The sequence below is a fragment of the Macrobrachium nipponense genome, chromosome 6 (genome assembly GCF_015104395.2).
Source record: "Macrobrachium nipponense isolate FS-2020 chromosome 6, ASM1510439v2, whole genome shotgun sequence".
NCBI lineage: Eukaryota > Metazoa > Arthropoda > Malacostraca > Decapoda > Palaemonidae > Macrobrachium > Macrobrachium nipponense.
In genome coordinates, this window is record NC_061108.1 from 122,669,908 (window position 1) to 122,692,904 (window position 22,997).

The 22,997-nt window shown below is 37.6% G+C and overlaps 2 protein-coding genes across 2 annotated transcripts in view; one reads left to right on the forward strand and one right to left on the reverse strand.

Annotated features, from left to right (window-relative positions):
- The window catches only part of LOC135216094 (DNA oxidative demethylase ALKBH2-like), a 584,266-nt gene that overhangs the window by 373,691 nt on the left and 187,578 nt on the right, over positions 1–22,997 (forward strand). Inside the window, 1 exon segment of the mRNA XM_064251115.1 lies at positions 12,559–12,636. The gene's annotated coding sequence lies outside the window, so the exon portion shown is untranslated.
- The window catches only part of LOC135216091 (dentin matrix acidic phosphoprotein 1-like), a 34,175-nt gene continuing 12,776 nt past the window's right edge, over positions 1,599–22,997 (reverse strand). Inside the window, exons 2-4 of the mRNA XM_064251110.1 lie at positions 8,333–8,396; positions 7,529–7,591; positions 1,599–5,036 (exon numbers count right to left, since the gene is read on the reverse strand). Coding sequence (XP_064107180.1) covers positions 2,707–5,036; positions 7,529–7,591; positions 8,333–8,387 — 2,448 coding nt within the window. The 5' untranslated portion in view covers positions 8,388–8,396 and the 3' untranslated portion in view covers positions 1,599–2,706. The remainder of the gene's footprint in view (positions 5,037–7,528; positions 7,592–8,332; positions 8,397–22,997) is intronic.

The window sequence follows — 22,997 nt, forward strand, 5'->3', positions numbered from 1 at the left end:
AGAGATCAGCAGCAGTAGAGATTATCCGTGAGAGATAAGAGAGAAAGGGACCGACGAAGGATCAGAAAATAGTTGTTCAAGAGTTGGTTGGATACTGGCCTAGTCATCTTCAGGAGTGTACGACCGTGTTATCTCGACGCCGAGCAGACCTCAGAGAAGAAAAGGTCCTGCTAGAGGTTTTGGGGAAGTTCCTGCCTTACAGGTAGACTATTTTCTGCAATATGGAGTCAAGAGGACGTCTGCAATCACCGTTTTCCTTTTGAGAAGCCATCCCTTCGAATTGCCAAATTGACTAGCAAGTATTTGAACTGCCTCACTGTTCCCCCAGTACATGCAGTGTAAGATTCTATCTTTTTATGTGAATAGGAGATACCATTCTGCATTTACCTTTGTTAGTAAGCTTGTAAATAAACCTTTGTTGTGTTAGTGTTTCTTTCTATATTCGTGTCCCCAGTTTCAACTGTTGGTGTTGAAATATATATTTTTTTTATTATTTCATATCGAACCTGAAGCGGACCTCTCGCAGAGGCCGTAACATTGTGTCGACCTTTGGCCAGGATATTTCGACACCGTAACAATGCCCAATCAAGAAGTAGCAAACACTTTGACCACTCATGTCCAAACTTGCTCAGCTACTGTGATCAGGAGACCAGCAAGGTATTGAACAGTATGATGCCATCAGCCTGGTCTTTTATTGGGGACTCGGGTCGGCGTAATGGTATGGACACTCATGGCTTATTCTGTAAACTAGTCTTTGTTGGTGTCAGCGTCTTCTTTCGATCTGTACTATCTTCCACACAGATACCAGTGCTCATAGCAATGCTAAGGGAGTTATTGTATTTACCTCAAAGTATGACATTTATGACATGGACATCTCGGAAAATATCCTAGTTGACAATATCCCTGTTTTTCAATAAGAGAGTTACACCTATCTGTTTTAGTTACTGTGTTGGTTACACCTATCTGTTTTAGTTCCTGTGTTGGTAGTGTTTAAATTCAGATGTTCCTAAGTTTGAGAGAGGCAGTGATACGACTTCAGAATGACATACTTCCTTGTGCCGTCTTTAATATTTATGTTTCATCTATTTATTTAGGCATGCTTTTTGTAGTTGATTTTTGTATCTTCATACATTTAGTATTTTCATCTACATTTTACCAGCTTATCTCCTCTTTTAACATATTGTTATTCTGTTCCGTTTTTTTAACTTACCATGTGGGGTTAGTGCGTCAGTGGACCTCATGCGATGCACTGTAGGCCCCTAGCTGTAGCCACTTTCGTTCCTTTAATTGTACCTCCTTTCATATTCTCTTTCTTCATCTTACTTTCCACCCTCTCCTAAACACTTGATTCATAGTACAACTGCTTTGAGATTTTCCTCCTGTTACACCTTTCAAACCTGTTACTGTTAATTTCCATTTCAACGCTGAATGACCTCATAGGTCCCAGTGCTTGTCCTTTGGTCTAAATTCTATATTCAACTCAACTCAAGTTTTATCCGGTTTTTCCAACTTACCAAGTTAATGACTATTTAATCTGTCTTTTGTGATTGCAACCATTTGGATTTATTTCAAACAAGGTACAGTAATAAAAAAAGCAAGTTAATAAATAATTTAATTTTTTTCTTGGCACTCATACAAAAAACAGTCATTCAGAGGGAAAATGACGCCCTTAACCAGCAGAAAATTATTTTCATTATAATAACATTTTGTAGCATCAGAAAGGGCGGGAAGATAGACAATATGCTCAACTAGCATCTTGGAATCCTTAAATAGCATTACCTTAAATCTACAAGTTGCACAGGGAAGTAAGAGCCATTAAGAACAATGCTTTAGTTGGAAAATGTCTACCAAAAGTGATCTAAATTACTTTCTGCTTTTGAAAAGATTTTCAGGTTCATGTTGTTCATATGGTGAGATTAACTTAAGTGTATTCTTTTTCAAGTTACCAGTGCGATTCTAAATGGCTCTTTCTTTTGTGCAAGGTCTTATCTTGAGAGGGAAATGGAAAGATGAATAAAATAAATAAATTGAAATGAAAGTAAGAGCGTGCCCTTTTCGTGGGAACACCAGTAATTCTAACTTCTAACAACTACTATTTGTTCAAGGCTACTTGTAAATATTACATAAAATGGAAAGTACAAATGAAATGTGGCTTCCTTAGATAATCCCTCAAATTACCAACTCTCATCCATTTTGTTCGGGAGAAGGCAGGATTTTTTCTCTCAAGGAAGTCATATCTAACTGTGATGCTTTTTGTTTTCTTTGCCCAAAGGAATCCGTTATAAATTAAGAGAATAGTTTACTAAAAGTAAGTACAGTATGGGTGGGAGATGATTCTCTGAGCACTTCAATGCCCTTGCCAGCTTGCCAGCTTCACAGAGTGCTTCAGAACTTAGAACATTTTCTTAAATTTATTTTCCTTTGAAGGAGAGTTTCAATTGGCTTTCTGTTGCATTGTTATTCTTGATATTAAGATCTTTTACAAACATTGGGACAATTATTTCAAAGTAAATTTGTGTTGTGGATTTTTTGTTAGGTCTTTTTTTTCTCTCTCTCAAAACTTTAACTCTATGCAATAATACTAGTGGGAGCAATGTATTCCACAACCTTCTGGATGGAGACAGGTATGTGTATCAAGTTTGTTGATATATCAGATTATTTTACATGAAGTGTATTGGTTCTGTTTTGCTGAAATCATGTTAACTGTTAAAATAAACTGGCCACATAACTGGTAACGCTGTCAACAAATCCTCGCTTCCTTCTCAGCTCATTAACCTGAAATCTCTCATTTACAGGTTTTTCATTGGTCTTGGGGTTGGGTTGAACATTTTCTTGGAGAGCTGGTCTTGTTTCTCTGACTGGAGTTCTCAGACCATATTTTTCAGCCACTTTCTGGAACTCTTTCTCAACTTGATCCTCAGATTCTTCCTCTGTAGCTTGTTCTTTCTCATTCTTTTGAGTCACAGCATTGTTGTTGTTTGTGTCTCCTTGATTTTGGTTCTCAGCAGTGTTTTTTGTATCTTCCTGCTTCTGATTTGTAGTAGTATTTTGTTTTTCTCCCTGTTTTTCTTTTGCAGCATTGTTCATCATGAGCCAGTATTCCTCCGATGCAACATTTGCAGCCTCAGTTACTGGAGATTCCTTTGTTACGTCCTCCTCTTGTGCTTCCAAAATTTGTCCATCCTTGCCATTAATAGTAACAGTTATAGTACCTGCTGTTTCTTGTTTCACGGGTGATACCTCACTCTTAATCTGATCTGCAAGGCCCTCTGCTGTGGGGGCAGTGGTTTCAGCTACTGCTGCCTCTACAGTCACAGATTCAGCAGCTTCAGTGCCGGACTCTGTTGCAGATACCTCTTCTTCTACATTTGCTTCTGTGTGGCTTACTGATGCCTCAGGTTCTTCATTAACTTCGGTTACAGCGTCTGTTTGCTCTTGAATAGCCTCTACTTTTGGCTCCTCAGTTTGGACATCCCTTTCTAAAGGAAGAACAGTCTCAGACTCGGAAACCTCTATGTTACTTGGAGTATCAGCTTCTTCAGCAGCTTCTGTAGGAGCTTCAGTTGAGATATCAGATCTTAACTGAGGATCAGATGTCTGAGAATCTGCTGCTTCAGTAAGTGCTTCAGTTTGTGATTCAGCAGGTTCAGTGTCTTCAATTGTTTCAGATTCAGAGGCTTCAACATTTCCAGTAGTGTGAGACTCAGCTGCTTCAGTATTTACTTCAGTGTTTGACTCGGCAGCTTTTAAAGCAAGAACAGTTTGAGATTCAGAAGCCTTCCAGTCATCTGGAGCATCAGTGCTACTAGCTTCAGCAGCTTCAACTGGAACATCGGTGTTAGCTTCAGCAGCCTCAACTGGAGCATCGGTGCTAGCTACAGCAGCCTCCACTGGAGCATCAGTGCTGGCTTCTGCAGCCTCCACTGGAGCATCGGTGCTGGCTTCTGCAGCCTCAACAGGAGCATCAGTGCTAGCTTCTGCAGCCTCCACTGGAGCATCGGTGCTAGCTTCTGCAGCCTCAACTGGAGCATCAGTGCTAGCTTCTGCAGCTTCAATTGGAGCATCAGTGCTAGCTTCTGCAGCCTCCACTGGAGCATCAGTGCTGGCTTCTGCAGCCTCAACTGGAGCATCAGTGCTAGCTTCTGCAGCCTCAACTGGAGCATCAGTGCTAGCATTAGCAGCTTCAACTGGTAAATCAGTGCTGGCTTCAGCAAACTCAACTGGTGCATTTGTTGAAGGTTCTTCTGGTTTAGTTATTGTAACAATTTGTTTATGAGGATTTCCTGTCACCTTTTCACTTACTTCGGTGTTAGTTGGTTCTGGTTCATTGTCTTTATTTTCTGTTTCTACTGATTGAAATCCACTAAATTTTGTTTGGAGCTTTGAGTTTTCCAGTTGGTTTGGAGTTACTTCTACATTTTCACTTGGCTTTACTTCATCTTGAGTTTCAGATTCATTTGGCTCTACTTTAGCATCAGTTCCTACGTCTTGAGCTTCAATATTTCCATTTTGCTCTGGTGTTTCAGTTTCAGCTTGAGTAGCTTCTACAGGGGCATCTGTTTGGCTTTCACTTTTTTCAGTGACCTCTTCGTGCACTGCCTCAACAAGTGAAACTTCTGAATTCTGCTCATTGCTTTCATTCTTATTTGAAATTACTTCAATGGCTTCTGATGCTTCTTGAAGCAAATCAGCATTGGATGTTTCAGTTTGGTCTTCAGTCTGTTCATTATTGTTGTTTACTGCTACAGATGCTTCAGGGTACAGTTCTGTTTGCTCTTCAGTTTGTTCATTCTTCTTGACTGCTTCCTGTGGAACTGAAGTGTTATCTGTAACGGTAGTATTTTTTGAGGGTTTGTTTCCATTTTGTTCCTCAGCAGTGGAAGCCTCAATGACATCCCCAGGTGCATTTTCTTCTTGGGTGGACACCTCTCCCTTAACTGCTTCGGGATAAAGCTCAGTCTTCTCCTCTGTTTTAGTGTTGTCCTCCACTGCAGGTTGCTCAACTGGCTTGGTAGATCCAGATTGCACTGTTGGCTCTGAAATAATATAAAGTTGTTTAAAATAGTGATTACCTTGCAGTATATGCATTTTTAACATTAAATGGTAATTTTAGAGTTAATCACATATGAAATATGATACCTATGATGAATTTCAGACTTATTTAGTATTTTTTCATAATTAGTAAGTATTTATGAAAATTGATCCACAAAAAGGGAATTAACCTTTCTGTATTCGTATCCCACTATTTATGATATTTTGTACAGTGCAAGAGACTGTTGCCTCTCCAGGCTTTCTATTCCAGATCCTAAGATAAGTTTGAATTTTGTGCTTGATCTCTGATTTTGGAAAAGAAACTTATAGAAATTTATGCTCCATTAGTATATTGTTAACTATGGTAAAGAAGGTGATTATGATATGTAATATATGTGATGTAAAGATTAAATTTCATGATAGTTAGGTCAGTAACAAGAATGTGGCATTTGAGAAGACACCAGCCATAGCTGTCTTTTTACCTTTTTAGTTTAGACCTCTTGATTTGTGAATTTATAAGCAAGTGTATATCGTTGTTTATTATTATTATTATTATTATTGTTATTATTATTATTATTATTATTATTATTATTATTATTATTATTGTTATTATTATTATTATTTTGACACAAGTCTCACTTGTTTCAGGATACCTCCCTGGATTTTGTGTAAGGTGTATAATGTGTGGAAGGTGTATTACTCAATATGTTTATAGTTTGTGGATATTTTGATATTAGAAGCCATTAACCAAACTTTAAAGCCGATTCATGGCATGTATTGCGTGAGAAACCTCTTCATCAAACACCCCAATGAGGCTTTGGGCCATGCTACAAACTAAAGTTAAAATTATCTGCAGATTTTGACTAACTGTTTGATGAAGTTGAATGAGGCCATACCTAACGGTGGACAGTGGTCGTAGGATGGACAACACTGTCCTTCTGTATATTTTCCCATACAGTCACCCCTCCAGAAACAGTCAATAACCGAACAGATGATCTCGCCCCCATCACAGTAGCAGGTCTCACATGGATTCTTTGGATCCTCCAGACGATCACCATTGTGGTAAATTACACCATCTTTTTCACAGTCTGGAGAAGTAGGATGATTTCATCACTAATGATGTACTTGGAAGTGAATTAACTAATGAATTGAAAACAAAATGGGAATTCAGTGAGACAGAGGTATCGCCGATGATTGGATACTCAATGCCATCAAATTATGTGGGAGAAGACGAATGTCTTGAAGTTACCTTTCGGCCATGCTTTGAAGGCCTATCAGTTCCCATTAATTGTCCTTGGACCGTGATGAAAAGATTAGAATTTAGTGTCAGGCCAAATTGCACTGACTCATTTTGTTGATTTCAGTTTTGCCAAAAATGCTCAATATTTATCTGAGAAATGTTTTCCCAACATCGACTAAAGGAACTCACCACATCTGAACTCAGGGCAACAAAGACCTGACCTCTCAATGGCACGACAGCCTGGTTTGAGCTGGCAAGAGATGACCGTGCAGGCGAAACCTGGTGGTCTGCACATACAGTCCTCACAAGGGTCAGCTGTGGGAAGGTATTCACCCTCCCTATAGGCCTTTCCATCGATCTCACATACTTTAACAAACACAATAGGAGGACGTTAGTAGTTGTGGTGGTGGAATATGTGAGTTTTTTTAAGGTTGCCTAATTCTACTTTGGAGATGGTCTGTTGGAGGCGTAGCTTTATTCAAGGGGAGTTAATGAAACAGCAATGAATGTTTCTTTCAAATTTGGCTGGGTTCAAAGGAAAATGGGCAGAAATTTTTGCAGTCTTGATCTCTTTGTGAAAGCGAGGGTTGTAAGAGGCGTATCGAACTATCCAAGGTGGAGAGAATGGGCGCAGATCAGATTGTTAAATAACAACCAAGACTGAGGCTGGGGCAGAATGGATGGTCAATTGTTTGCTAATGGTTTGGAGTAAGTGCTTGTTTTGAAAACTTTTACAAGCGGCAATGCTTGGCTTTCACTTTATCCATTTGTTTCTTGGTTTATTAGTATATTGCTTGCCAGCATTTTGGCACAAGTTCGATTCATTTTTATGATACGAAAATAATTGAACGGCTCAAATATTTCATATTAATTGTTTCTTCTTATAATTTAGACGAAGCCTGCAGTGACTCTATTTTCCTGTATGAAATACCATGTCTCTGTGAAGTCTTGTTATCCAAGACTGCGCTGTTCATGCATTCATAGTTACTGTGATTTTTATTTCCACTTTGGTAAGATAATACTTAATGTTTGCGCGCGCGCGCGTGTGTGTGTGTGGTTGTGTGTGTGTAGCTTTTTACCTCTCGGCATCGCATGAATTGAGAACTTGTGTTAAGGATTTTTTTTTCTTTTTTGCGGATTTTCATGTGCCAGTTTATGCAGTCTTAACTTACTCAAGTAGTATATATCTTCCCATAGTTATTACATGGCCAAATTTTCATAAGGTTTCCTTTTGAAGGGGGACAGTTTTTGTCTTACCTTGGGTGTTATTCCTTGTTGTCACGCGTACATCATGGGATTGTCCCACCTGTGGCACTGGATCTGCAACCATAGAGATTTGACTTAGCATATAGAAAATATGCTCTCATTTTAGGAATATAAACATTGCCGCAGATTTTGTAAGATTCAAAAAAATATTAAGCAAGCAAAATTTTATCAGCAGATTTTGTAAAATTCAAACAATATTAAGCAAGCAAAATTTTATCAGCAGATTTTGTAAAATTCAAACAATATTATGCAAGCAAAATTTTATCAGCAGATTTTGTAAAATTCAAACAATATTAAGCAAGCAAAATTTTATCAGCAGAATTTGTAAAATTCAAACAATATTAAGCAAGCAAAATTTTATCAGCAGATTTTTTAATATTCAAACAATATTAAGCAAGCAAAATTTTATCAGCAGATTTTGTAAAATTCAAACAATATTAAGCAAGCAAAATTTTATTAACTGATTTTGTAAAATTCAAACAATATTAAGCAAGCAAAATTTTGTCAGCAAGAATGGAGTCTTAGATTAAAAGCTTGGAAAGATTAACTTAGAGTATTTCAGAATAGTATGATTTAAAATTGCAGCCGAATAATCAACGCCCGTAGAGAACGCTATAAACAATACATAGATGGAGTGTAGTAAAATATTTTTATTAATCAAAATCGAACATACTTAGGACGATGAAATGCACTACTATCTTAAGAAATTTTGCTTTATAACAGTCGTTGCAATGTAAATGGTGACTGTTCGAAAGATAGGTGATCGTGATATATATACATAGTAATTGAACTTACTTGCTGTCACTATCGCCAGCCCCACGGCCAGAATCAAAGAGCGCTGAAGCCACATGTTTGCTTTCTGGAAGAAAGAAAGAAAGAAAATGCCATAAAAATATTTGACTTTCTTAAAGAGTAAAAAGAATATGCAATTGTAATGGAGTGTCTTATCATCATTCATTTTGTATACGCGGTTTCTTCGGTTATTTTATTCAAAGGTTTTCTGCACTTCTAAAGGATTTTTGCAAAGTTCCTCTTATGCATTTGTATTTTGCCTGTTTATTATCTTCGAAATACGGTGTTATTGTGATTGTTCGTTATTTTCGTTATTATGGACAATATTCATACCATCATATTTCCAAGTGTCAAAAGTTATTTTATATTTTAATGATTGTTCTCCATTGAAAAATTTATTGCAACTTCCTTGAGTCAAGTATTGATTTGTTATTTTCTTGGCGGATATAAATTTTGGAAAATTAAGATTTTGTCGAACGTTTTCCCTGCAGTTGGTAGAGTCATGGCACAACAGGGAACTGGCCTCCGATCGTGTCTTGTTTGACCCATCTGCCAGTTCGTGACCTTGGTCTTGACCCTTATCTCTTCTTCTTCTTTTTCTTCTTGTTCTTCTTCCATTATGTCGTTCCTGCTGTCAAGCCAGCGATTCCGTATTTTAATTGCTTTATTTCCATTCTGGATTACATGTTCCTTCTAGAACTTCATGAATTTACCCATGTGTCCAGATATTGGTTGTATTTTGGCCATTTATTTAATGGTTTAGTTTCTAACAGATAGAACAAAATCGTTTAAAACACAAATCGTTAACGCTCAGTTTTGCATATACTGCTTTAATAATGCATAAAAAATTTATATGGAATCTTTTTCCTGTTATATCAGGAATATACACACATGTCTTTTTGTCATGTTGAGATTCATTATATATGCAATTTTTTCTGTTATATTAGGAATATACAGACATGTTTTTTATCATGTTGAGATTCTAAACTCTCTCTCTCTCTCTCTCTCTCTCTCTCTCTCTCTCTCTCTCTCTCTCTCTCTCCTTATATTCATGCATGGAATGCTGACTCTCTAAGAGTCGTATGACAGGTTTTTATTTTTATTCCTCCAAAGGTGTGCCTCCACTCCGCAGGTCAAAAGGTATTGTGACTCTGTGGTTCAAGCATAAGAAGAACACTTACTCCGGGAGCTAGAGAAGGAGAGGAAGGGGGTTGGGTGGCGTTGGAAAGTATCATATTGAGGAGGGATGTTACTTAATTGACCACCTTCCGGGCCACTTTGTGACCTATCACCTCTCATGCCATAGCCATTAAGGCTTGTCACATATATCTGGGCGTTTGATCAGTCCTGGTTGATGATGTCACCAGGTAGCTCCAGGTTCACCTAAGGTATGCAGACGAGATAATCGCCTGCTTTCTTCTTTTCTTTGGTGCTTGCTAACCTCCTCCTCCTCCTCCTTTTTTTTCCCTCAACAAAGCACTTTTAACGATGCTGCTTTGCATGTAATGGGATATTCAGGTTCAAAAATAGCAGCAAGTTTCGGGTGAAGCTTCTCCTCGCTCAGTAATTGATGTAAACAAACGCGCAGACGCACATAATATGCTTACAGTCATGCCAGCCTGACCAGTAAGTAGGTACCCTTAAAAGGTTTCGGCTAGTGCGCCACTTGCCACAGACGAATGACTAAGGTCCAGTTATCTCTGACAGTTTAAAAACAGATACTCTCTCTCTCTCTCTCTCTCTCTCTCTCTCTCTCTCTCTCTCTCTCTCTCTCTGACAACAAGTTGGTCACGAATGTCAAAGTCAAAATTCTTTAAAAAATAGTTTTTACATACATGTTTATAATGTGTTTTCGTTTGTACATTGATACATTTTGAACTTCAGCTGACGAGGTCAGTAAAGTCTTAATGGCAGGAACTTTCCAGAAATTAATAGAGAGAGAGAGAGAGAGAGAGATTAATTAAAAATTATGAAGCATCATATAGAACGCTGCTATCCTAGACAATTATCAGTTATTGGGCGTACAGAATGAGAAAATCCAAACATGAAAGCATCATGCATGGAAGACCTGATCAAAACCTAAACTCTAGGTTTTACGGTTAATCCTACAATAATAAAAAAAATAAACTCGTTCGTTACTACAAACAACAGGACCTCTCTCTCTCTCTCTCTCTCTCTCTCTCTCTCTCTCTCTCTCTCTCTCTCTCTCTCTCTCAATTATGTATAAACAGCTGTCCCAAATCCCATCTGACCATACCTAGTCATTTCCTACCCTCAGGGCCTGGGATTTCTGTATCTTTATCTATAAATTTAGTTTTCTTCGGAAGAAAGCAACTAAAAGGAAGAAAATGGATGTCATAACTCGACTCAGACTACAAACTTGAAATTACTATGCAATGCACAGTAGAGAGAGAGAGAGAGAGAGAGAGAGAAACGGTACCGTAAGAAAGCAATTTAATTTTTTTTCAGGACAGGTGAATGGATTGTGTTATGCGAATGTACCGTTAGGTCTTGGGTTGGGTCATTCTGTAGAATTTTCATTACGGGTATAAGAGCAGTCAGGTGTAGAAAGGTTGGGTGCCTTTCTAGATGGGTTGAGTCGATCAAATATATGAGAAGGTATGAAGCCTGCTTTTTTTTCTAATTTCATTCCTGTCAAATAACAATGTTTTGGATTCACGCGTTTTTGGTAAGTGTGCTGCTTTTAGGTACAGTGTTTTCTTTCTGGCTTTGGATTGAAAACAAAGCAACCCTTGATGCTCTTTCCTTCTCTTTTGTTTCCTTGTTGCAACATTAAGTATTGCCGTTCATCCTTATGTTTTGCCTTGCAGTCTTTTTCGCGCGCTCTATCCATAGGCCTATCTTTGCCCATAGTGCCCCTAGGCACATTTATTTCTCTATTGGGAAAGTCGTGAACAGACTCCCCAACGAAACAGTTAAGGAGAGGTTTACATCTCCTTCAGGTGGCGTTTCATGCCTCAGTGTTTTAGGCCTAGACGTAACTGCTCAGAATTAGGCTGGAAAACCATTGTGGTCCTTATCATCAGCTGCCCTTAGGCCTGCTGCGGCTCCATTTTCGTGAGGAACCGTCCATCTAGGTAGGCCTACTCCCAACTCATCACTCCTCCACATAACCGTACATGGGTACTAATGGCGGGTAGGCTAATCTCCTTGTAATTTGGACCTAAAGGTATATTTATCTTTTTTTGGCGACCTTCTGGTTAAAAGGGGATAATTGCACAACTTGTACCTTGAAGTGTTTTTGAGAGATAAATATAAACGGCGTGAACTGTGGAAAAGATTCACTGACTGATGGCGACTAGTTGTGATTTGGAAAGAGATTACACAAGTTCATTCGGTCCACACATTCTGTTTGCTCGCTCTAAACTTAATAGACCGAATGCGCGTCTTCGTAAACTCAGGGAACCACGGTTGGCTTCCCTTGGTTTTAAAACGCCGGCAGTTAATTCCAAGGTCCGGAAGATGAGGCCTAACGATCAGAAAAAGAAACCGTGAAATGCATCACTGATGACGATAGATTAGACCGCCTCTAACGGGACATTCTCACTGAGAGAGAGAGAGAGAGAGAGAGAGAGAGAGAGAGAGAGACACGTTTTTCCCAATCATCCGAAGAGTTTAATGACGAGGAGTAATTCTCTCTCTCTCTCTCTCTCTCTCTCTCTCTCTCTCTTATAGTAATTGTTTCTTCAACTGTTTTTGCTGGTATTCATTTTATTCGTGATTCTTCTTTTCCTCTGTATTTTACTGCTTTTTCATCAACTGTAGAATTCATCCTTGCGAATATATTTCTGTATGAAGCCTAAATAATGGTATTTATGATGATTATCTCGAAAAGGTTAAACACCACATAATGGCAGTGTCATGCCCAAATCATTTATGCGTTTGATTTTGCTTTTAGACGGGTGGTTTTTTGCGTCTTAATGAAAGGTCATTTAACAGGGTAGAAATCCCTCATATCTTACATTTAATGTTAGTATTGTTGCATTAATACCTTACGATTTGTCAATTGAAGGGGGAGAGAGAGAGAGAGAGAGAGAGAGAGAGAGAGAGAGAGAGAGAGAGAGAGAGGTTAGAAATCCCTCTTATCTTATTTTTAAAGTTGCAGTATTGTTGCATTAATACCTTATGATTTGTCAGTTGAAGAGAGAGAGAGAGAGAGAGAGATCTTAAGCTGATTCGCTCATTCACTCTATCCTTATATATTTCAGGTTCTTGGTGATTACATAGTCTCCCGAAAGCAAGACCCATGTAACCAGATTTTTCAAGCTCATATCCATTTTTGGAAGGTAAGACAGTTAGTATTACGTTTATCATCTGGCTGTCTGTTGTTTTGCTTCGTGCTATTTATTCAGATTTTGTAGGTTCTTTCTCAATTATCAAAGATGTTTTGAATCTAGTTGTCTTTGAATTCCGTTTATTGGCCAGGTCAAGAGACGATAAGATCGTATTGTTGACGTAGATGTCTCGTCTTAGTGGATAACTTTTTCTTTTTAGTTGTTAATTGTTCGTAAGACCCTATTTGTATTAGATTTTTTTATTACAACGTCAATTATTAGTTGAGAATAATTCAAAGTTTTTTTTACTCGATGTTTGTTGTTTTATTTGTTTATTTTTATGCAAAGTTTTAGGTAGTTTGGTCGTCTGATTTTGAGATACATTTTTTCCATTCGCTTTGGTCATGTTTCTTCCGTTTCTCTTCCTACTTGCAACACCCTCTTCCTTTTTCCATGTTGCCTCCACCAGTAAAGTTGGAACAGGCAACATTATAATTTTATCCGATTCGTTTATCTGTTAAGAAAATGCCTCTAGAAAGGATGGACTGATAGTAATGAGACTCGTTGAAAGTATTTATTTACCGGCCCTCTCCGAAAATGGTTACCTTTTATCCATATCAAAGGATAAAATGCATTTAAGCAAAAAAACACACTCCCATGAATATATCATATACATATATATTATATATATATATAGTAATATATATATATATATATATATATATATATATATATATTAATTCAGTGCAAATTAAACATTAGATTATAACCTTTGCATTATAAGGGTTGTCGTATAGTACAACGAGAAGCAGTATCAAGAAATTTTATAACGTTTATAATCCTTAAATAAGTGATTCAAGTGGGAGTCCTTTATGTGGGACCTTCAATTATATTATTTTATAGTCCAGATTGCCTTTGGTTTCTCGTTTCCTGTATATTATTACGGTTTAAAAGAAGTTGTCGTGCATGTTAAGGTAATATTATTTCTGCTCAGACTTGAAATTTCGATCATTTTTATTGTAAATTTATTGATGATTGTTTTCGTGCATATTCTTATTGTACTCTATGGAAGGAAACGCGTAACAAATTTCCCATTTTCTTAAGCTACTTAGAGATACACAGATGTGACCTGAAAGTTCAAAGCTATCTCGATTTGATATTTAGTGATAGTTCATGTGACTGAGAGATTTTTGAGACGGCAATTACCTGGGTTCAACGAGCGCGGGAATAATACGCGGAAAAAAAGGACGTTACTCTTAAACCATATGAATGAAGGGAAAATGACAGTAAGCGGTTTATTAATAATTCTGCATGATTCCATTACAGTTAGATATATTGCCATGCGTTGACGTCATGAATACTGCCAGTGAAGAATAACTAATTCTGATGACGAGGTCATCAAGGGAGCGTGACTTATATCCTAGGTTCAGACAAGTGCAGCAGGTAGATACAATTAGAAAAAAAAAAAAAAGTTGCCTTTGTGCAAGTCGGTGCGTTGCTTTGAAAAAAGAAAAGGGTTCCAGAAATGTATTAGTACTGGTTATGCTGTAACCACTGGTAACCTGATGCTTGTCCTTGCTGGTACATGATTTATTCTTTCTTTCAGTCAGCTAGAAATTCTTGTTTGCCCTGTGGTCTGCTTTCAGTGGTTATCGTTTGCTATGTTCGGATCCAGCCACTTGTATGCTCTCTGAATTAACGATAGCTCAAGCGCTCTGTTTACGGGTTGTCGTTGTATTTATGAAAGAGAGGAGTCTTTTCAGGACACATCCATATCTTTGTCGCGTACTCTCTTGTCTTTGTATGGTAATATATGCTAGTGCCCTCTTCTTGTACGTAATACTTTTATACTGTGGCACTTAATACAAATGTCAAAAGCTGATGCATGGGAGAGGTTTTTATAGTTTATATTTTACGGTGATATATTCCGTCCCGTAGGGGGGTAGTGCCGTCAGTGGACCTCATGCGGTGCACTGTAGGCATTACTTAAGGTTCTTTGCAGCGTGCGTTCGGCCCTTAGCTGCAACCACTTTCATTTCTTTTACTGCACATCCTTTCATATTCTCTTTCTTCATCTTACTTTTCACCTTCTCCTAACACTTGATTCATAGCGCAACTGCTTTGAGGTTTTCCTCCTGTTACACCTTTCAAACCTTTTACTGTCAATTTCAATTTCAGCGCTGAATGACCTCACAGGTCCCATAGTTGCCTTGGCCTTTAGCCTAAATTAATGTATTCTTCAACACATCACTCGTGCATCTAGTGTCTAGGCCTGTCCCTTACGACGTTCCTGATTGGCTGTTGATAAGCCAGTGACAGGGAAGGAAACTCTCAGTCTTTCTCAAGAGTTCACATAGGCGAGATGTATGTTCCCCCTCTCCTGAAAGACGTATCCCTCAGGAAAATGGAACATAGATCCTGCCTCTGTGAACTCTCGAGAGAGAGACTGAGAGTTTCCAGCCCTGTCATTGGCTTATCAACAGCCATCAGGAGGGTCGTAAGGGACGGGCTTAGACATCAAATGCACGTTTGATGTAATCTACTATAGTACATTCAGTTCTTGCAATGTTAATAATATAATCAGATCATTGCTAGTTACGAGATCGAAGTCAGCGACGTCACAGGTGTTATTCCCGATCCCGTTACGTGATATGCCACCTGATACGCTCTACGTTATGCGAGTCGCGTAACGTGAGCCTTATTCGCCCAAGAGAAACCCTCAGGAGTTGGAAATTCCTCGACTGCTTTCGGTGGCAGAGGATGGCGTGTGACAGGGAGACGATGATGATACGTTTAGTTTTTCGTGTAGCTTGTATTTATTTATTTTTAGTATTTTTTTAGATTTTATTTATTTACTTATTTATTGCACTTTATCGTTTGCTCATAAACTGAAAATTTGTACCAGAGGATATTGTTACGCGGGAATAGGTCTTTCTGTTGTCTCGGATAGGTGTACGATCTGTGTAACGATGTATTGAGTATTCTCTCTCTCTCTCTCTCTCTCTCTCTCTCTCTCTCTCTCTCTCTCTCTCTCTCTCTATCTACTATAATATATATATTTATAATATATATATATATATATATATATATATATATATTATATACTCGTTTCTCTTATCTTCCTTATTCTTCCTCTCTCTATATATATATATATATATATATATATATATATATATATATATATATATCGTTCTCATTATCTTCCTTACTTCCTTAGTCCTTCCTCGTTCATACGGTATCCTAATTAGGAAATTATAAGAGTATCCTTCTATTAACGTGTCACCGCTGAATCCTGACAGTTCTTGGACGGGTAACAATAACAAGATAGCAGACGCCTTTGTTGCTGCAAACGCACCCGTGGCCATTACTAAGCTTGCATCAGGCCTGAGGAGTCGTAGGAGAGCAGCACTGGGCCTGAGTGACGACCAAAAAGCTAATAGAGTGAGGAGAAAAGAAGGAAAGGAAGAAACTTAATTTAAAGGGAGGGAAAAGATCGGAGCCGTTATTGATATTTTATTCCTTAAGAGGCGTTGGTTTCTTAGTTAAATAAATGATCAGATAAATGATAATTTATGATATATATTTGAAATAATTTTTTTATTTAATTAATTAATTTATTTTTGCATGTATTTATTCCCCCAATAGTTGCTTACGTATTTTGACTCTTACGTGTGCGTAAGAATGTTACTGATTGAACACAGTAAATAGTGTTGATGATATGAATGCGTATATAAAGAAAAAGACACAATCGTATTGGATTTTTAAAGGTAATGATAGATCTGACTTTTCATTTATTCAAATGCTACGATCTCTCTTTTCCCATCACGAAGAGTTAGGAAAGTTTCATAAAGGTAACAGCTATAATCATGATAGGAACAGCGAATGTAAGCAGAGTAACAGTAATAACTAACAAACAAAGAAATCGAAGGTTGTACAACCATCCCCGGTCACACAGACGTTACTCCAGGTCCGTCTTAGGTATGGTCAGATTTCACACAAAGAGACCTGCAGACCTATTTCTCTCTCTCTCTCTCTCTCTCTCTCTCTCTCTCTCTCTCTCTCTCTCTCTCATTTTTAAGGACGTTCCAACCACCGTTATTCCCAAACCTTTTTCAGGACGTGTTAGGTAACTGGGACTGGGGTTCTTACGTTTCTAATTTTCGTACGTCTTTGGTGTTGTCCTACTTTTCCCTAATTGGTTTCTGATTTTCATAATTTTTCATTCTTTCGAAAATGAAATGTAAAATTATTAGTGAATTATTAATACATAATGTTGACCTTTCCCGTCATACTGTAAATATTTTTTGCACGTATGACCCTGAAATTTTGTCTACGGTTATTATTGGTATTTTAATTTATTTTCGAATTTAGTTATTTCATTATAATTTAAATAATATACAGGATTGTGTAATACAATTCAAAATATATGGAGTTATGTAGCATTTTTAGTTAGAGATGTTTAGCTGTGGCATATAATAATGCTTCCGTATATAATAATGTGTGAACATTATAGTAAAGCTCGTATAAAACCTTTCCAATTTCTCATCGATGTGCACAATAAGCTGCATTCATATAAATGTCTTTGAATAGGGATTGACTGGTTGTGATTCAATAAGATGAAAACTACATAAATAAGAGAATTATTGCTGCATTACAGTTAGTCATTCTTTGCAGGCAGGTGAATACGTGTATTTATCTGTTCTATATCAGTAGATTTTGTAGAAATAAGATGGCATTCACTAAATTATAAGTAGTTAATGTTTATTTTAGCTTTATAATCATCATGATATTAGATGTTATGATACATGAGTGAATGTAGTTAGGCCCGTGAGCTTTTTTTGCTTGATTGGAAATTTGTTTAGTTAAATTATGTCCATGCGAGACCAAAGACAAACTGTAAGAGGTGAATTCACAGGTCTTCCATTATTGATATGTAAAATTTTTGAAACCTAATTAAAAGTAAGGGTCTGCATTAATCTTACGTATTGCTGTGCCGTTCACTAATTTGACGTACTTTTTTTTTTTTAAGTGGCACCTTATATATTAATTTTTTTTTTTTTTTTTGCGCGCGCGTCTGTAGGAAGGACTGTTGGGTATGGAGAGGCTATGTTGGTTGGGGTTGGGGGGGGGGGGGGGGGACGGAAGGGTAAGTGTCCGAGGAGGAGTGGCTGGGTCAATATTGAGGTTGAGAGATCTGAATGAATCGTAAGAGAAATATACGAGAAGGATTAATCAACGTCAGCTAACCAGGTCGTATTCTAATCCATTGCCCAAACCAGACTCCTAACTGAGTAACATACATACATACATACATACATATATTGTGATAAATGCGCAGACGAGCGGGCAGAGAGAGAGGGAGGGAGTTTAGGGGAATACCGGTCTGAGACCTATCTATATTTGCTAATGTGATTCACCACTTGGCCCTCTAAGCCCACCCAACTGTCTGCAGGTGACTCAGTGGGATGTCTTGAGCCTCGAAACCTCAAGGACATCACTCCAGCATCGTCTCCTTCCTGTCAGATTATAAAACCTAATGAATATCTCATCATAACCGTTTAAGCCTCTCTCTAGAATTTCGTAACAACAGATATTCAGCACTTATCAAAAGGGGTTGAACTTCCAACCTCAGAACATTATATTTTTCGAATCTTTCTCTGAGTATTGACCCAAGAAAGTCGGCCGGTACTGAAATAGGCCCCAACCCTAAACCTCAGATAGTCATCTTTCTTCGCAAACTGAAAATACCATTGAGACCTACCCTCGAATACAGTGAATCTATGTTCTCTTCAAAATCCCATTACAGAAAAGGTTACGAAGACCTGGAGCATTTTAAGAGTTCGATTTGTATAAACCTGATCACATTTCCAAATGGTATTTTCACCAGTTGTTCTCTCTCTCACAAATAGACTACCATTATCAATGAGCTTTTTCTTATTTCTTGAGCTTAAGACGTATTGAAGAGCCATTTTGAGGGCTAAAACTAAGACTGAATAAAACTGTAAGTAACACTTTCTTATATAGGAAAAGTAGTAGACGTGGCTTGAGCAAAAAGCAGGTTGTTTAGAAATAATAAAATATCAGCCTATTGAACTATGTAAATTACCTTGCCCTGAAATTCTCAAATATGTATTTGCTATGCGATGAAATTGCTGCAACGAAATTACTGCAATGAAATTACCGGACACCGGTCCTTTATGTGTGAATGCAACGGAAAACCTGTTAGGATTTTTTTTTCTTTGAATGTATCTTGTATAGCAGACATTCAAATAATTTTTTTTTTTTATTGAAAAATATATATAAAAGTTCAATGTCTTGTAATACTTAAGACTAATTATACAGTGTAATCACTTAATGGGTAATTCCTATTCAATATATTGTAATTTCCCAATATAGTTATATATAAGTATTTAAATTTTGTAATTCTACCCGAGTACCATATCAGCCCCGATGAATGACGTTTGTCTAGTAATCAATAGGGTAGAAAAGGTATGTATGATACCACAACCTGTATTTAAATTTTATAATACTACCTGAGTTCCATATCAGCCTTGATGAATGACGTTTGTCTAGTAATCAATAGGGTGGAAAAGGTATGTATAATACCACAGCCAATGCCATTCATTCAAGAGGGCTTTCTCCTGCACTCATACCGCGTCCGGGTTGCCTGTTGTGCTGTGCTTTGTAAGCTTTTTCTGCACAATAAATTGTTTTCTCTCTTTGTATGCAGATTAGCAGTTCCTCTGGAAAATTCACGTAGACTGTTTACTGAATGCTTTCTCTCTCTCTCTCTCTCTCTCTCTCTCTCTCTCTCTCTCTCCTCTCTCTCCTCTGGCCATGTTCTTACCATACCTCATTAATATTCTTATCGCGTCAGGAGCTGGCCTGGACTCTCTCCATTCAAATGGGTATAGGTTATCTGAGGCTACCTTTGGGCAGTCTGGTACGGCTGGGCGAAGATAGTTGTTGATTCTACTGATACTGATGAGAGAGAGAGAGAGAGAGAGAGAGAGAGAGAGAGAGAGAGAGAGAGAGAGAGAGAGAGAAGGTTTCTCAAACATCTCATTTGCATTACCACGAACAGCGAGACATGAAGAAATAGTTGGTAGGATAGTAAACCTTTTTGCGGTCATTGACTTTGGTTTTAGTGAAATTGTTAAAATCTGGTGGCTGATGTGACGGGTTCCTTTTACGTTATGGAATTCACAGTTAGGTCTCTTCATGCTAATTTTGTTGCTTATATTTTGCAGGCCTCGTTGAGCAGTCATATTGTCAGTAATTTATGATAATCATAATCTTGTGTATGTTTTGTATTATTTTTGGCTTCGTTGATCTCAATGACTGTGTCTTGCACACCTGTTTAATGTTTCCTCTTCGTCTGTTCCATTCATAGTTCAAGGTTCCTGTCTCTTCCAGTCCTCTTTAGAAACAAAGGAAAATTATTTTTTTAAAGAAATTTTTTCCATCCACCAAAAATTATTGATGATTTGTGTTAAGGACTGAAATGTCTCATTCATATATGTATATATATATATATATATATATATATATATATATATATATATATATATATATATATATATATATATATATAGTATGTGTGTGTGTGACATGGATTCGAATATTTTCTAACGTTAACTTTTCCTTCATGAAATAAATTATAATAACATTTCGACCAACGGGATCACATGATGAATGGATTGAGATGATTGAGAACAGGGACGTGAGAGTTATGAATTGAGAGTGGCTATTGTTCGCGATGAGACTCAAGAGTCTGTGGATTGAGAATGACTGGGTGACTGACTTGCCTTCTGGTACCAAATTCACTGCAATATAGAGTTTCTGGGATTTGATTGTTAAAATATTGGCAGTTTTCCTTTATTTTTTACCACTGATTTCCAGCATTTTTACATCATCATATTCATGTGTAGTTGAGTTTCTTTTTTTATTTATCATATTAATATTTCTCATCCAGGGTTGGGCGAATCGTTACAGAGAGCCAAACCAGGAAGTCATAAAATATGCAGACGCAGTTTTGGAACGTCCCCGTTATTTAGTAATGGGCCTGAATTCCAACATGACTCTGGGATGGCTTTCTAAAATGTTCGAGGACCTACTTCGTGATTTAAGTTTTTTTTTCTTATCTACTGGTGGTTTCTTAACTGCTGTTAAAACTGTGTTTATATATGTATATACATGTGTGTCTATATATATACATATAATATTTGTACAGTATATATATAAATAAATTCTACTGTTAAAGTATAAAAGGTCCATTAATACACACTGGTTTAAAGCTAAGGACTACATTTTGGTGGACTGACTCCCCCCCCCCCCCCCCTCATTAAGTAGTGAATGTATATGTGTGTGTGTATGTCTAGAGAGAGAGAGAGAGAGACTCTTGAGCTTACAGTTTGCATGTAGTGTGTATAGACAGCAATGCTATTGAGAAGACTATGTGTATACTCTACACAGATGGTAATGAGATATGTTGAGATATGTTAACACGATTAAGTTCAGCATTTAATAATGAGAACAAGAACAGTGACATGAGACTCCCTAGATGCGAAAACGTTACTTCATATTAGATGAACAAGTCTCTTGTACCTTTGAACGAGATATTATAAAGAGCAGCCTTCAGATTCTGAGGGGGCTTGGCTCTTTTTATTTACTCAGAAACATTAAACTTTGAAATAGAAAAGATATCATAATAGCATTGAAATGCACACACTTTACTTGTGTCAGAATGATATACTTCTCAGGCGACATTTGTAGGTCGTAATTTAATGTCATAGAAAGGAAAGATACAGAACCCATGAAAATAAACATGTAGAACCCAAAAAACACTATGCATACATTTCTTTGCTGCAAATTTTATTATAACCTCTTTATAGAAACGAGGATTTTTCTCATGCAAGCAAAATGGATTCGATACTGTCTGGTTTTCTTCCCTGGAGGCAGCAGCGTCTCTACTCCACCTGTAGACAGACTTATTTTGCAACCGTGGGTTTTGGTTTTGCTAACTGTTGTAAAAATAACCGTTATCCCGCTCGAGGAAACTGGTTTTTTCTTTTAAGAAAATCTCTACATCAAGGAATATACCAAAAAGAATGAAATTATATCAAGTTCAGTCTTTCCGTAACCAAGAAAAGGCTTATTAAACCATATGGTAGGCAGGTGGTGACGTAATCCGGAACGCTCTTTATTTTAAATTTTAAAGAACAGCATAAAAAAAGAAGGGTAACACCCGAGTCTCAGGGCGGCACCGTCTGGAGAGCGTAGGAGGAACAAGTATGAAAGACCGTTGAGGCAATTATCATCTCCCTTCGTAGACGACCTTGGAGGTTCGGGTCCCCTTCCTAGTACCTCCACCCCTACTAACCCCTTCCCCACTATCCTACTGCCTATTTCTACATCCCTAGAGTCTTGAAATAACAGACGGCCGAGACGCTTGTAGGAAGTGTTAAGGTACATGACTTTTGAATTTATAGTAGGGGAGAAGCCTGTTTCTCGGCGATCATTAAAATTTACACAAACAGATTTATGAATGGGGAACCCATTATCTTCCAGTACACAGGCACAGACACAGATAGTGAAGTTAAATCTAAAAATGAATGAAGATCAGCTAATCGAATGATTTCTTAACGCGCGAGGACTCGTTAACCCAGGTAGAGGAAGCAGTGTCAGTGAGATTAAGCTAACTCTTTCATATTGAAATGCCCTTGTCACTCTCTTCTGCTCGCGGACTTTTCCAGTAAATGAAGTGGATGGCCTCGTATCTTGAAAGCAAGATCACCGAAGGCTTTGCATTCCTGTGTATAGAGGAAATGATTGACTCTCGGATGCCGGATTTGAATGTAATACTTTTATGCTGGAGGGCAGCTTAAAGAATATGTATCTATTTCTCTATATATATTATATGCGTGTATATGTATAACTGAATCACGAAGTTATGGAACATGAAAATGCCACAGAGGAAAAGTGAAACAGCTGAGTGGCTGCTAGGCCTTCCAACACTCAGTCCTTTACTTGCATTTTTGAAAATAGAGATTATAAGTATCGTCACTGTTGTTGATATTTTTCATTATCCTCGTTAACATATCATCATCATCGTCAAAACTGCAGGTGCTCTTCAATTTTTGTTTACTTTGTTTACCTCGTATTGGCACGGGTTCTTGCTTCTAAAGTAGCCCATAACTGTTGCTGTTGTTGTCGCTGAATTTTATTGAGTCTCGGGTCTACGTCCTTGAGATGATTTTATGGACGCCTGGTTCCCACCATTTGGTGACCCTTCATCTTCCCTTCAGCTGTTGTGGTAACGTTTCCTTTTTTTATATATTTTCTTATTTGGTCATTCATAAGAACACTAAAGT